At 44.3% G+C, this 14,679-nt stretch overlaps 2 protein-coding genes across 8 annotated transcripts; one reads left to right on the top strand and one right to left on the bottom strand.

The window, feature by feature from the left end:
- The first annotated feature begins 707 nt into the window (after positions 1-707).
- Positions 708-6,339, top strand: LOC100383691 (Phosphatidylinositol N-acetyglucosaminlytransferase subunit P-related). 3 transcript variants are annotated; one of them, XM_020543784.3, is made up of 7 exons: positions 708-1,280; positions 1,604-1,849; positions 2,718-2,773; positions 3,156-4,713; positions 4,790-4,917; positions 4,988-5,234; positions 5,338-6,339. In XM_020543784.3, the coding sequence occupies exons 4-7, from the start codon at positions 3,201-3,203 to the stop codon at positions 5,880-5,882; spliced, it is 2,433 nt and encodes an 810-aa protein (XP_020399373.1). In that variant the 5' UTR covers positions 708-1,280; positions 1,604-1,849; positions 2,718-2,773; positions 3,156-3,200; the 3' UTR covers positions 5,883-6,339. The 3 variants fall into 3 exon arrangements, with proteins under 3 accessions (XP_020399373.1, XP_008658894.1, NP_001345013.1); XM_008660672.3 differs by having other exon boundaries at positions 723-1,280; positions 1,604-1,856; positions 4,790-4,908; NM_001358084.1 differs by having other exon boundaries at positions 774-1,280; positions 1,604-1,856; positions 5,338-6,300.
- An 871-nt stretch (positions 6,340-7,210) lies between these two features.
- LOC100191660 (uncharacterized) lies at positions 7,211-12,117 on the bottom strand. 5 transcript variants are annotated; one of them, XR_002749169.2, is made up of 13 exons: positions 11,621-12,117; positions 11,264-11,476; positions 10,640-10,722; positions 10,460-10,546; positions 10,219-10,343; positions 10,063-10,123; positions 9,918-9,980; positions 9,727-9,804; positions 9,532-9,637; positions 9,245-9,390; positions 9,059-9,169; positions 7,682-8,617; positions 7,211-7,606 (listed from the first exon to the last, which is right to left on the bottom strand). XR_002749169.2 is itself a non-coding variant. In NM_001359669.1 (12 exons), the coding sequence occupies exons 1-12, from the start codon at positions 11,784-11,786 to the stop codon at positions 8,597-8,599; spliced, it is 1,260 nt and encodes a 419-aa protein (NP_001346598.1). In that variant the 5' UTR covers positions 11,787-12,064; the 3' UTR covers positions 8,439-8,596. The 5 variants fall into 5 exon arrangements, 2 of the variants coding, with proteins under 2 accessions (NP_001346598.1, NP_001130561.1); XR_002749171.2 differs by having other exon boundaries at positions 7,703-8,617; XR_002749170.2 differs by having other exon boundaries at positions 7,728-8,617.
- Between the last annotated feature and the right edge of the window lie 2,562 nt (positions 12,118-14,679).

The raw sequence follows: 14,679 nt of genomic DNA, 5'->3' as shown, positions 1-14,679 counted from the left end.
TCTATATTTTTCTCTCTATAAAGATTAAACTCTATATATAACATTTTATTCCAACAGACTCTCCAACATGCAAGTTAGCTTGGCTAGCTAGAGTTGCTAGCCAAATTTGGCTAGTGAGAGAGTTAATTTAGAGAGCCGAATAACTTGGCAAGTTAAATTGCTAGTCTGTTGTAGAGCTATTTTGCTATTAAATAGCTAAATTTAGTTTGACAAGTTATTTAGCTAGTCTCTTGGAGATGCTCTAAGATCATCTCCAAGTGATTCTTTATTTTTTGCTCTCTATTTAGCTTTCTATTTTTTTTTCTATAAAAATTATATATTATATGTAATATCTCACTCCAATAGACTATATATCTAGTTTGACTCGCCAGCGTGATTAGCTATGTTTAGCTAGTGAGAGAGACAATTTAGAGAGTCGGATAGCTTGACGAGTTATATGACTATTCTGTTAGAGAGTTATTTTGCTGTTTAGTAGCCAAAATTTAATTTAACTAGCCATTTAGCTAGTCTCTTGTATATGAGTGTTTAGTTTTAGGGATTAATTTTTAGTGCTTCTATTTTTTTTTTCTATTTTAGTTCTTAAGTTGTTAAATACAAAATCTAAAACTTTATTTAAATTTCCGTATTTGCCATTTATGAACTAAAATGGATAGATGAAAAAGAAGAGTTATATCACAGGATTTATTCAGTCATCACTGCAGCAATTAGCACGCAACCATGATCCTTTCCCAGGTAGGTTTCAATGTCCTGATTGCAGCCATCGCCTTACGATTACCGATTTTTCCTGCGGTTGGAAAAATGCTGGCGCACTTGCGAAAGTCCAATAATCTACTGGTGCGACGCAATGGCCGGCCATGTGGTGGGCTGCCGTAACACTGTAGCCCTGCTGCGCTCCGCTCGTCGCATTCCATTCCACAAGCAGGCAAAGCAGAGCGAAGCAAGAGGGAGAAGAAGAGAAGAGGAGAAAAGAAGAAAGAAAAGCGAAAGCAAAGGTGACCGGCACCTGGATTAGTTTGTCTAGCTAACCGCGGAAGAACAAAGGGTAACATCCGATTCCTTCCTTCCCCTGATCCCCTCCCCTCCTCGCCGAAAGGGAGGGAGAAGGATGGACAGCTCAGGGCTGCGGGCTCCGGCGCCGATTCACATGGCCGGGGGATGCTGTGAGGACTGAGGACCTTGGATGGGCGTTCGTCCCGCCGGCCGAGCGCCCGCGCGAGAGAGAAGGGGACAGAAACGAGTCAGAAAGGCCGGCCGGTGAAGCTCCGTCCGTGATTGCTCAGGTAGGCTTTTTTCCTTGCTTCGAAGGTATTTCTGCTGGCTTTCTTTCTTGGTGTCGCACTGTAGCTACTATTTGTATTAGTGTGACGAATCTGAGCTTTCTTCTCCGTGCCAATACACTGACTGAGCGGCTGATTGATAACGTGTTGGGGGATTTCGTTTTTTTTTTGCTTTTTAGAAAATAGGTTTAACGTTTCGATATGCTTCCATCAATTTTTTCTGTCTGTATCTGGAAGTGTTCAGATTGTTTGAACGTCCTTTGCTATCGCCTGTCGGAACCTGGCTGACGAACTATTTTCATTCAAACTGCGGTGTTCATCATCAGGTCCAACTGCTGCTGATCTCCCTCATGAACTGAGCAATCAACAGAAGAAACAAAAGGGCCGTTTCCGCTACAGAGAGAACGAATAAATCACCGGAAATGGGAAGGCGAGGCCACGGGGGGTCAGCGTCACAAGACGACGACGGTGTGGGCTGTGCATGGGGCCTCATGCGCATGCTCTACTTCCGCCGAGACCCCAAGCTCTTGCTGGATGCAAAGCAGTTGAGTGGGAGGCATGCGTTCCGTGAGGTCAGTGGTAAGTTTTCTTCACTAACCAGTAATCGCAGTTTCTATGACTTTTTTTACTAATTCATCTGTCCCAAATTATAAGTCATTTTGGCATTTCTAGAGGCACAACATATATCTCGGTGTGCAGTAAAAGCTATTCCCTCCATCCACAAATGTTTGTCGCTATGATATTCATGTCGGTCAAGCTTTCTTAAGTTTGACTAGATTTATAGAATATATTAGCAACATTTGTATCTTCAAATAATTTTACTACAAAAAATAGATTTAAAGATCTATCTAATGATTTAATTATGTACTATAAATATTAATAGTTTTTTTATATAAATGTGGTCAAAGTTAAAAATGTTTGACTCCTAGAAAAGTGAGAACGACCAATATTTGTGGATGGAGGGAGTATTAATCTAGAAATGCCAAAACTTCGAACAAAGCGAGTAATAGATAGACTAGGGTAACTGTAACAGTACGGTTATAGATATTTGAGCTCCACTTCAAGCTAGCGAAAGATGCTTAGTAACTTCAGATGTTGGAGCTCCAATTAGTTCACTTTGTCATCCATGAAATTGCTACAAGATACGCTACTAGTATATTTTGTTAGCATTTATTTGGTTACATTGGTAGGGTTGTTCCAGCATATTATATTGGTAATCCATAATCATGCCCTGCAAGATAGCAACACGGATTTGATTCATGAACTAATCCAGTCATTGCATTGATTTCTAAAGCTACGCAAGACCAAACATCATATCTGATGTGTACGATTTAGAATTAGCCAAGATACTCCAGGGAAAAAAACAGTGTGCAGTATAATTTTTCTGTCAATTTGGGTATTGACAGAATGACAGCTGATGATGGGTCGTTATTTGTGCAGAGAGGGGGCATTCAGCAAAGAGGTCCAAGGATTTTGACGAGATAGAAGAAGATGGTGTAAGTTGCATGAACAAACAAGTAGTTTTTCCAGGAGCAAAGCAAACCCACCTTAGTCATGTTTTTGTTAGTTACCATAATCTAAAATTTACACTGTGGTCTTAACTTTGAACTGTGAAGACCACTTTTTTTTAACCAAACAAAGAAACTAAGAAGTATCTCTAGTTTATCAATATCAATGATGAGGCAGTGAATCACCAATGCTGAATCAGGCTTGTTATCTAGGACAGCATATCGCTTTAGTATTATGCTTGAGGGACTTCATTATCAGAACTAGTCAATTAATTAAATTAAGTAGCCAATACATTTCCAGTCACATCGCAATATACAATTTTCTTCTACATACGAATGCATCTGAGCATTTTTACTGTTACTCATTCAGAACATAGAAGAATGCACTTCGCAGAAACCAACAGTCAAAAACCTTATGGAGGATGAATTGGGAAAAGTAAAGCTGCTGAAGAAAAATCCAAATGATGAGATTCAGAGAAGATTAGTGGACCTGGGAAATGATGTCTCTCTTGGTAGGAGTTCAGAGCATACAAATAAATCAATAGATAGATCATATCACCAGGCAGGAATCTCTACACCTTCAATTCCACCAATGGATTCTGGGGTTTTGAATTATGCTGAAGAATATGATCTTGAATCTGTCCTGATGAATTTCCTAGGTGAAATTTATAGTTGTCACGATGAATGCCCACACAGTGATTGCAAGAATAAGAATGAATTGTGTCCTTCACTGAAGTCCCTAATCCATAAAAAGGTCAATGAATTGAATAATCTTCCTCGCAATATTGGCTGCGCGCAATCTCAAGAGGGTAATGATGCTAAGCTATCTGACCAGAATAATCTTTCTAACACCATGGCAGCCCGATCCAAACAATTCAAGGATGCATTGGAAATACTGGGTTCAAACAATGAACTTTTCATGAAGCTGCTTCAGAAGCCAAACCAACATATAGTTGACAGTATCCAAAAGCATGAAAACAGTAAGGTGGCTGCCGGATTAGAGCCCAATAAAATTCATGGACAGACCAATTTTCTGGTAGGAAGAGGAGGCTCAAGACAGCATCCTTTGGCTACAAAGGAGCAGGCTAAAGAGAGAAAATATATGTTCTTCTGGAGGAAGGGTAAATCAAATAGAAGGCAGATGCTTGAGGCAACTGACACAGATCAGACTGTTACCAAAATTGTTATTCTGAAGCCAAATCCAGAAAGAGGGTTTAATCAGAAAGCAGCTACTGCAAGAACTTTACATCAACAGCCATGTACATCGCATGCTCCTGAATGTGGTGGAATTGATAACTCAAAGTTTTCAATTAAGGAAGTTAAGACAAGATTCAGATTTGTGAATAGTGAGAGTAGAAGAGAAAGCAATTTAGCACCTGCAGAGGACCTTCAAGGATACCCACGGAAGTTCAAAGATTCTTTTGTTGCAATTAATAAAGATTTTAGACATTTCCCAGAAGGGAGCTTGGCAAACAAGTCTGGATCAGACATCAAGAATGCAATCAAACCTTTCATCAGCAGTAAGCAAAATGGGAGCATAAGCGGAAACAGTGGTCATATAGTAGCACCAAAAGGTGCATCTATCTTCTATGAAGAGGCCAGGAGGCATTTATCAGAGATGCTAAAGGATAATGACTGTTCTGTAAACTATCCAGCAGTTCAAATCTCAAAATCCTTGGAAGGCATACTTTCTCTGCCTCATGGCAATGTGTCAACCCCTAGGAGTAGCCTGTGGGGAAAGGATTACCTTGGCCCCTCACCTGGAGAAACAGATGTTTTTGTTGCATGTGAGGTTCAGAGAGAAGAATGCACACAAGAGAGAAGCCAATCACAAGAGGATTTTGGAAGCATTGCTCGATGTACTAGTGCAGCAGTTGATGATCAGGTGACAGTTCGAGATGGATATTACACGAATGAAGCACAAGAAGGTAATTCATTTGATGCTATGAATGATGCATGTTTATTCTTTGAATCGAATACATATAAACATAAGAATTTGGGCAGGATCAAGGCATGCTCAGAATGAGCCAGGCCTTCTGTATACTGAAGGAATTCACAAATTCATTTGCGGCAAAAACATTTGCGACGAACAGTCCGTTCCAGCAGAACAAAGTAGACACGATGTATGTCAGGTAAGCCTTGAATAACTGCATATTTTCCTTTTTGTGATCATTTTTTCTAAATGTCCCATGTTTCATAAAGGAAATACTAGAAGAAATAAAACAAGGAAAAGAACATATCAAAATGTCCCCAACCTCTGCTGAGGGGATAGTTGAAACGTTGGGGCAGCAAGAGCCAGAAACACCAGAACCAAGAGCATCAACCGAACTAATCTCAGATGGTTCTCCCGAGCAAAGCGATGAAAAGCAAGAGAGGCCCAGTCCAGTATCTGTTCTTGAGTCATTCTTTGAAGATATTGACAATCCAGACTGCATAAACAAGAAAGAATGTAAGTTGAAGCCGTAAAACGTACTTAACATTATTCAGTTTTGCTGATACAAAATAAAATGCTTTACATATCTGTATGGTTAATTTTTTTTAATGGCATACAGGTGAGCTGCATGGTCTCCAAAGGACCCTGTATTTTCCAGATAATGAACCAGATGTTAGCCTCCTTGGGGAGGACAGGAGTGTCAGAGTGGATTACATAAAGTTGGTGCTAGAACTCTCGGAGTTGTGTGCAGAACAAAATTTAGAGGTATGGTACCTAGAGGACGAATTAATCAGCCCCTGCTTGTTTGAAGAACTACAGAGTCAGGGCGATCAAACGGATGATCTAAAGCTCCTATTTGACTGTATCTGTGAGGCTCTAACAGAGATCCAAGAGAGATATTTTAGACTCTCTTGGCTAACTTTCCTAAAGCAAGACATAAGGACACCTCCGATTGGAGAAAACCTCATCACAGAAGTTGATAGATATGTTTACGGGTATATCCAACATAGTCTTCCAATCACTCTAGAGCAGATAATCAAGAGGGACCTGGAAGTTCAGACGTGGATGAACATTAGATCGAAAACTGAAGGGATTATTATGGAGATGTGGGAGTTTGTATTGGATGAGTTGATAGATGAGACTGTCTTTGATTTGTGGATTTGAAGTTCTGATTAGATCTCGTCCATGGTGCCTTGTGGCGAGTATAGTGAGTAGGATACGTGAGTTTTCGTGCTGACAATAACCAGTTGTATGCGGCAGAATAACATGATGGGCTACTACTAGTCAAGTGTGTAACTACAGTGGAAATGGTTCTCGTGGATGAAAACAAAAGTTTAGGTTCAGCAAATCTCCAGAATTGTGCAGTTTGTGTGGATGAAGTTGGTTGGGGACGGTCTGTCACCAGAACTCTCAGCCATGCCTCTCAACAGCGAATTGTACAGCAGATTTGAGAGTTTGTCTGTGCATGTGTGATGCGTACACTTTTCAGCGTGATCAGATCACGCTTATCGTATAGGTTTGTTTTGTGTGTAAATGTGCAAAAAAGTAATCATACATGTTAATCAAATGGCATGTTTTGAGTATGCTTGAGCATTATTTGAAGGACCAAATTCGTTAATCAGAGGAAGGGAAATGGTATAGGTTTGTTTTTGTGTCTAAATGTGCAAAAAAAAAGTAATCATACATGTTAATCAAATGACAGATTTCAGTATGCTTGAGCATTATTTGAAGGACCAAATTAGGTAACCAGAGAAAGGTAAATGAGAGGTAATAAAAAATTTTGGTCTAGGCAATGGAGGCTCGCTTTCTAAAACTTCGCGTAAGGCTATCTTTAGTAGATCTCTTATCTTATCTTTTATTTTAAATTTTATTTTGTAAATAATGCTAAACAGTATCGTCTATAGTTCTGCATCTCCTATTTTACACTATCCGCCGAAGACGGTCTAATCTCTTAAGATTGCAAAAATAGAAAATAAGTAGCTCATGAGTCATGAGCCAAAACGGTGGCTAGATATTTGGATGTTCTCGGTGGTGATGGCTGATAAACGCAACGGAGCACTCAATTCAGCAAGAAACCAAATATAACACCGAAGACCTACAAAATTGAAAAGCAATGATGTTAACTCTTGTTCCAAACTATAAGTATTTTTGAAAAAATTTAGAGAGTCAAACCATCTAAAAAATAATTAAAACTATAAAAAATTAAAATATTCACGACAACAAATATGTGTACCATAAAAATCTAAACAATGAATAATCTAATGATATATATATATATATATATATAGTATTACAAGTATTATTATTATTATTTATATAAACTTAGTTAAATTTGAGATGCTTTGACTCTCAAAAAATCAGAACAAATTATAATTTGAGATGGAAGGAGTATGTGTTACACATTTATGCCTGCATCTGTTTTTTCTATCAAGGAATCAAGCCCCTCCATCTCATGCAGCTATAAAATGATTAATAAGCATACATACTACATATGGCAAAGTCCCACAAAATTTAGAAGGCTTGTAAGTCGCTCAAAGATCCAATTCAACTACTGGGAGGGTACATCAAAACGAGCTAGAGGAGAAAACAGAGGCCGCCACCACAAGCACAGATGCAGAATGCTTCGCCGTTTGAAGCTGCACACTGCTGCATATAGTGGACGATTGAGCTGAGCTTATCTAGAGCTTGCATGAGCTATTGTGCTCCCATCCTTTGGCAGCGAGCAGCCCTGGCCCATGGCTCAGGGTTCAGCGACATTTGAAGCCATGGCAAGCTATGAGGACCATGAGGAGGATCACCACGACGGTGACGGCGACGCCGGTGGCCAGCCAAATCTTCTTGGTGCGGTACCATCTCCTGGGCGCGCCGAGCTGCCTTGAACCACGGCCCTGCGAGCCGAGGAGAAGCAAACTTCAAAACTAGACAGAACACTGCCATGCAAAGACAGAAGTTGGATTTCGTACAAGATTGATGCACAAACTGACCAAGTCGTTCGGGAGATACTCTCACCGGCTCAACGCTGTCCATCAGGATCTTTGCAGCCTCAGGAACCTGGAGGCTGGACGACCAGTGGACAGGGCTGCGCGCTCTCGAACACTTGTCGTTATATAAAGGAAGGCCAGATATAGGGATCTCTGCCGGCCGTCACTGCCTGACCGCGTCCTCGTATCAACAGGACATACAGATCTGCTGGCCGGGCGGGCGGATCCGTCGAAATGATGCAACGAGGTACAGTTAAGCTAGCAAGGCACCTTACGAACATAACAAACATATGCGGACAAGTAGCCAGAATCTCAGGAATCGTGAAATCTTTTTCTGTTCACTTTGCATTGCATGCATATAAAGCAGCTTGACTTTTGTGAAACTACTATACAGGTTTTTTGGCAAATCAAGTAGGTGAAGAATTGTAACCACTTTTGTGTCCTAGAGACGAGAGAGTTGTGTCATTGCACTAGAAAAGAATTAGTGTTGTTACGTTTGCTTTCTTCCCCTCTTTGTACAGAGAAGAATATGGAGGCCAACAAATAAATGATGCTACAAATCCCATTATCTTGTGAAACCTCCAAAATTCGGGCAGCAGTAGGGTCTACTGTTTTTATGACCAAAGAAACAATCACAGCACCACACAAATCCGTAAGTCAGCTACCCAGTCAACTGTTAGTAAAGCCAAAAAAAAAAACATTGCCGCCAATAAATGAAGGAAGACCCGCAGATCAAAGTACCGGGAAAAACATGCCAAATTTTGCATATCTTTCGAGAGCACTGGCTCTACATTTTATTCATCCATGTGCCAAGTTGAATTGTGATGCAATGTGCAATATATACAGGTAATCAATCATGTTTGGGCAAATGTTGATGGCTCTGAATCGAGGTCCACTTCATGCGCCAGCGAACCCATTCTGCAGAAAAGGGCAGTGTAGAGAACTTTTAGTTCAACCATGCAGGGTATGGTTTACAGTCCAACTGTGAAATGTGAAAGATGGGAATATTTGTGCTGTTTAAGTTGAAAGTATGGATTTCATCTCTCTTTTTTTTTGTAATATTCAGTGATACATACAAAACAAGAATCAAGTAAAAAAGTTGACTATACCATGAACCAATATTTTGTATCAGTGGTTTGCTATCTGATGCAACTAACATAACGTCATCAACAATTAGAAGAGTGTTTTTTTATTATGATGATAATTGAGTATAATTGTCTGCCGAACTCCTAATAAATCCTCAGTTGCTATGTCCAATGATGAATTTTTTTTGTCAGTTCCATTTTTTGGCTGAAGTGTTACTAACCAGTAGATTTATTTTGCCAAAACAGTTAACCTCTTTTCACGAAAGCAACTAACCTTATCAATTGGTATAAGGTTGCGACAAGTTGAATCACAGGGATAGGCGCAGTCAATCTCCACGGCAGCTCCTCTTTCGAAGTACCAATCACCTACCACCTCTGCAATTTTCTGGAACTCTACAATGTTAGCCAAAGCACCACCTACGGCTAAAATACAGCTCGTGTGCTAAAAAAATATGTGTACCTTGTTATCTATGGATGGAGAATTTGGTGCGAACCATGTGTCCTGCAGCTCACTCTGGCAATGCGCGAAGCAGGAGTTGATGAACATCCCTGCCTCCGGTTTGCTTTTAAACTGTCTCAGAGATGTCAGCATTCCACTTCTCAGTCCTGCCAAACAAACAAAAATAAAAAAAAGGTTCAAAATCTGAATCGTGCCATGAAACCAGTAGCTTCATTCAGTTTAGAGCATCGCAGATGATTTGTCCAGCGTAACATGAATCTGAACCATCTGCTTAACAGAGAGTTAACCTTGGAGGGTTGCGATCTGTGTTGCGTTGCATCCACCAGGATCCGACTTGCAGCGGCTCCAATGGCCTCCAGGATCAGACGAAGGCGGCACCAGAATGTGGTGGAACTGTCCGAAAATTGCCAAACCAGAATTATTACTTACCACCAGGTTCAGGTGCCGAAAACTATACTGATCGATCACAAGCCGCAGTTTACCTGGTATACATCATAAGCTGAATTCAAGATGAAAAACGGGGTTCGGATGTTCGCAAGCGCGAACTGTGGAAAGAAACACTGCACAGACATGGATCATCAGAACTGGTCACCGGCTCGCTCGTCGCTAAAAGAAATCCCGTCTGCTAGTATCCTGAAGGTGGACTAAAAATCTCAAGGATGAATATATGTACCAGGTATGCATTGTCTGTTGAAGTTGAACTCAGGCAGTCCATGTTCAAATTCTTCTGGATTCCCTACAGGAAAGCCCATGGTTCCGAAACATTATTATCAGATGTTCCCACATTCGATCAGACAAGAGACAGAGCAGTGACAGACCTGCAGGGATACTAGGCTGCTAAAGAATTGCCTTATGGTGTTGCTCCCAGAAATGTCACTCCTGGAGAGAGAGAGAAGGGATATCAGAATCACAAGCATTGGCCGGAAAAAAAGCAGAAGAAGAAAAAAAATGGTAACTCGGCGACCAAATGTTACAGATCAAGGAAAAATCCGGCGTCGCTCAGGCATTTCACCGTGGCTGCGGCTCCAAGCCGCTGCTTAAGGCCGTCGCAGTGGAAGAACGTAGCTAGGCCTCCTGCCGAACAGCCTGAGAGCAGAACCTGGAATACGCAGAGCAGAAGCCCAGGCTAAATCGAAGCAACTGATGATGTCTATGCTGAAAAGTGCCAAAGGGTGGCACGGGCGTAACAGGCTGCAAGGAAAACTGACGGGGAACCTTGTCGGCTCTCGCCAGTCCCTTCCTGAGCAGATCGGCGACAATAGCGTCCCATATCCTCTGGCCACTGAAGTAGAGCACCGAGGACTGCCAAGATTGGCAAATGCCAAACGGTAAGCTAGTGCTCCGATCCAGAGCGGCAAATAATATGTGTACAAGTGCACCGAACAGTAAGCATACGCTGTTTATATACACTGCTGAATCGCCCATGAAGGACCCGCCGTCGCAGTAACGCAGCTTCACACGGTTCCAGTTGTAAAAGTCTGATCAGCGGTTTAGAGATGTATTAGAACACGTAATTTCTGTAAAAAACCAGCAGGGCATGTACCATGTAGCTTTAAGCAGAATGCAGATGTACTACCATGTAGCTTTGCCTAGCATATATATACGCTCCCACAGCCTGGCATGCATGCGCCATGCGGTAGTCCGTTGGGAAAACAAAACGAAACAAAACAAAGCACTGTTGGCTAAATGATTTTTGTAGGACCGTGAGCTTGAATTACGTGGACCTAGATTAAAGCAAAACTGTTCGCGCTACCTACCCGGTTGTGTTGTGACCGCCATGCATGTTGCTGTCACCTTTTCGCAAAAGTAGGCTGTGTGCCCTGTGCTGTGTACCACCAGGAACGTGAAGTGAACGGGGACGCTGTTTGCTGCCGGCGCCGACGACGGCTTGGCTTCTCGAGTGAATTAATTGCACAAGAGTTTGTTTGAGCTCACGTCCAAGATACGAATGCATGGGATGGGATTCGGAGTGCAGGGCATGCATACTGAGCCTCGATCAGCGATCTAAATTACGTATACCTGGATTCATGGCCGGACGGTTGCTGAGGATGCCGGAGAAGGACTCGGCCTTTGCCATGAGGCGCGTCGATCCCCGGCGCGTCCCGGCCCTCTCCGCGCACGACCGCACGTCGTTGCACCAGCCGCCGCCCTCGAACTGGAGCAGCCAGCTCCGCGCGCCCGCGCCGGAGCCGCCGTGCAGGTGGTACGCCGGCGGGCTCCCGTCGAGGCACACTGCGGGGTACAAAGAAGTTAGACGACGCTGGCGCTCTCTCTCGAATGGCATACGTACGCTGCTCAGTCTGTCAGTGTCAGTCGCCATGGGAAGAGGAAGAAGAAGAAGCAAGCGACGACGACGGAGTTTATTTGCATGCTTGCCTGCCCCCGCCGACGCTGCGCCAGCGACGATCGTCATGGGCACCGTCAGCCTCTCCTCGACCACATCGGCCGCCGCCGCGGACAAGATGATGGTGGCCACCACCGAGGCGACGCCGGCCGTGGCAACGGCGGCGGCAGGCAGTGTCCAGCCCCGCGGAGGCCCCATGGCACGCGGTGGTGCCGCGGAACCGAGAACCCAGGGACGGGCGAGCGAAGCGGAGGCCGCCGGCCGGCTGGGAGGAGGAGAGACCGGGCCGGCGCACCTGTAACGAACGGATGGATGGCGCCACAGGACAGACAGAAGGGTGTATGTGCCGTGTGCGTATGCGTGCAGCCAACAAAAAGGGTGCGTTGTGGCGACGGCACGAGTGCAGCGGCGGCGGCACGGCAGTCAGTAGATCGTGACGACGATCAGTCGCGTCGTGTCAGCGATCAGCTGATTTCTTTCTTCTCCCTCGGCTCCGACGCGGCCGGCGGGGTAGTTGGATTGATCACGTTTTCAGTTGGTGGATTAATGCCTCCCTTCCAGTTCGTTTGGTTACTAGTATACTCCTACCATATTCATTGCAGACAGAGACGACAGATCAATGGCGTAATCTGCATGCACAAGATACTGTATCTCTACTGCTCCATATATACTACTGAGGGAAGGTTCCTCTCTTTTTATGTCTCTAGCTCGTAGTGCAGGGTGCAGCGCAGTTAATTACTGGAGCAGTTGTTATTGAAGGGGCAATTGCAAAACAGCCATCGTTTCGTACTTTCAGTAAAGACCAGCACCAGATTCAGTTGAGGCAATTGCACCAGATTCAGTTGAGGCAGTTGGGCACGAGATTGTACTTGTTTGTATTGATAAAGAAGAGAGACAAACATGGGCCAAAAAGCACAGCGAGAGAGTACAAAAATATTACATAATTACACCAGCGAGATTACAAAATTGAATAGAAGAGAGACAAGTGTATGATGATCTGTACTTTGTCACGAGATTTTTTGGCTACGGGCTCTATTTCTATTCAATTTTGAACTAAAAGTTAACGAATGGCTAGAATAAATTATGAAGAAACAATTGGATCACGATCCATTACCACAAGTGAATTAATCTGATCAAAAGAAATAATCTGAAACTTTTTATTAAAAAATAATCTGAAACTAAGGCCCTGATTGGAACCTCTAAAAATAATAATTAGCTACTAAAAAAATAGTTGCTGTGTTCCAAACACCATCAACTAATACCAGAACTAATTGTTAGCTAACTCACAGCTAACAATTAATTTATTAGATGGCTTAACCTAGCTAATAATTTATTAGCTGGCTAACTATTAGCTTTAGACGTTTTAAACATAGTCTAAATAGTGAGACGGAGACTGAACAACTAATGTGAAATTGGGAAGGTAATATTGTATTGGTTTTTGGCAGAGAATTTGTGAGATATTGACGTGGTCGTTCGTTTTCATATAATGACCATCACTAGCGTTTTATATGCGATGCTCTCGTGTGGGCGTGGGCTTCCCTGTCCTCCGTCTGCCCAGCGCGAGAGCACGACAGCCCGAGAGGCAGCTGTGGGCCTGGGCCGTGGACGACGCCGATCAAGCACTCGTTGGATGCCAGAGTTTCATGTGATCAGGGAAGGCTGCCGGGCAAAGTTCATCAGGCAAGCGAGACAGACCGCCTAAAATATGGAGCAGTAACAACTATTTATCTGATACAACAATAAGAGATAATCAGGTGTACCTGAGCAAATAGCTCCATAGGAGCTTTGCTTTCGTTCATCACGGAATGAGCCCAGTAACTGTCATATGCATTGTCAAGGACAACAATTTGGGCAAGACATGTCCCATCCACCACAATCGCAGGCTCCACCGGACTTCAGTCGGTCAAATAATGGTGATGGGTGTTGAGTCTGCCTGGTCCGTCCCTGCCTGACCTTTTTTTTTTTCCTTCAGGACTAGTTTGCCGACCCAATTTTTCTATGGAATTTCAAAATTTCCAATAAAAAATTAACTAATTTTCCTTGGTAAAATAAAAAATCTGTGGATAAATAGGGTTCCCAAACTAGCCCTTACAATATTATCCTGGTCTTGTTTTGCATATGCAAAACAATCCTGGCAATGGGCCAATAGAAACAAGGGAAGTATAATGGCTCAAGACTCATATAGGCCCATTAATCTAGGAGCCGTCTAACAGACGAAGGAAGGCAAACCCAACAGGTGGTCGGCACATGTCGTCGTTTCCCATCACCACAGGATCGATCAGCGATGCCGTCCGCGGCCACGCACAGATCAACCAACGTGACCGCGCTCTCGCGACTTGTTCGCCTGAGGGAGACTGATAGGGTTTCGCCGGCCGCGGCAACGCAGGCAGGGGCAGCAGCCGGACTCGCATCGCGTTCGCATGCCGTGTGGAGGGCTACGGCGCGGGGCCGGCCGGTGATAGGATAGGTTTTTTTTGTTCCTTGATTGCTCACATCACATGGACCAATTGGCTACTAGAGCTTTGTCACTCGGCGTCGACGATGGCAGGCAGCTGCTACAGCACCAGCTCATCCGGCACTCCTGTCCTGTGCTGTGTTGATCGGGCCCGCGGAGACAAGACAAAGAGGCAGAGGCAGGCATCGGCTAGCAGCACTCACATGCGAGGGCAAGCCCTTGATGCGAGTGTGACGCCCGGGCGCTCCTGCGCCGTCGTTTTGGATCGGTGGCTGGTGGCGGTGGGGCGCGCGTGGGCACGGCACGGTGGTCCAGATCGGTCCCGTAAGGCGGGCCAGGTTCTGGAGTGCCTTTTGGAGCCCAGCTGGCCGATCGTAGCGGTCCAAAGCAGAGCGCGATCGAGCCTCCCGTCGGGTCGGGGATCCGGCGGCTCGCTGCACTGCACGGGCGGCCTGTCGGCAGCCGCGCGAGCGAGGAGGACTGGAGGAGGCGTGCGCGCACGGAACCGCAGGTGGCCTCGCGCTTGCGTCATTTTCAATTAACGCTGGCGCGGCTGTGCTGTCCTCGAGCGACCGCGGGGCTGGTCGGCCGTCGAGCACGGCTTGGTCGGTTGCATCTAGTTCAATTTTGACTAGA

The sequence above is a fragment of the Zea mays genome, chromosome 9 (genome assembly GCF_902167145.1).
Source record: "Zea mays cultivar B73 chromosome 9, Zm-B73-REFERENCE-NAM-5.0, whole genome shotgun sequence".
Taxonomy (NCBI): Eukaryota; Viridiplantae; Streptophyta; class Magnoliopsida; order Poales; family Poaceae; genus Zea; species Zea mays.
The sequence above is the reverse complement of the archived record's forward strand: the minus strand, read 5'-3'. Positions and strand labels throughout refer to the sequence as shown.

Excerpts from the sequence above, each read along its gene's own strand:
- LOC100191660 (NM_001359669.1), bottom strand. The coding sequence starts at position 11,786 with ATGGGGCCTCCGCGGGGCTGGACACTGCCTGCCGCCGCCGTTGCCACG. Across the intron at positions 10,723-11,263 it reads CCGTCCGGCCATGAATCCAG|ACTTTTACAACTGGAACCGT; the intron begins GTATACGTAATT and ends ACCGCTGATCAG. Across the intron at positions 9,805-9,917 it reads CAACAGACAATGCATACCTG|TGTTTCTTTCCACAGTTCGC; the intron begins GTACATATATTC and ends ATGTCTGTGCAG.
- LOC100383691 (NM_001358084.1), top strand. The coding sequence starts at position 1,700 with ATGGGAAGGCGAGGCCACGGGGGGTCAGCGTCACAAGACGACGACGGT. Across the intron at positions 4,714-4,789 it reads CACGAATGAAGCACAAGAAG|GATCAAGGCATGCTCAGAAT; the intron begins GTAATTCATTTG and ends GAATTTGGGCAG. Across the intron at positions 4,918-4,987 it reads GTAGACACGATGTATGTCAG|GAAATACTAGAAGAAATAAA; the intron begins GTAAGCCTTGAA and ends TGTTTCATAAAG.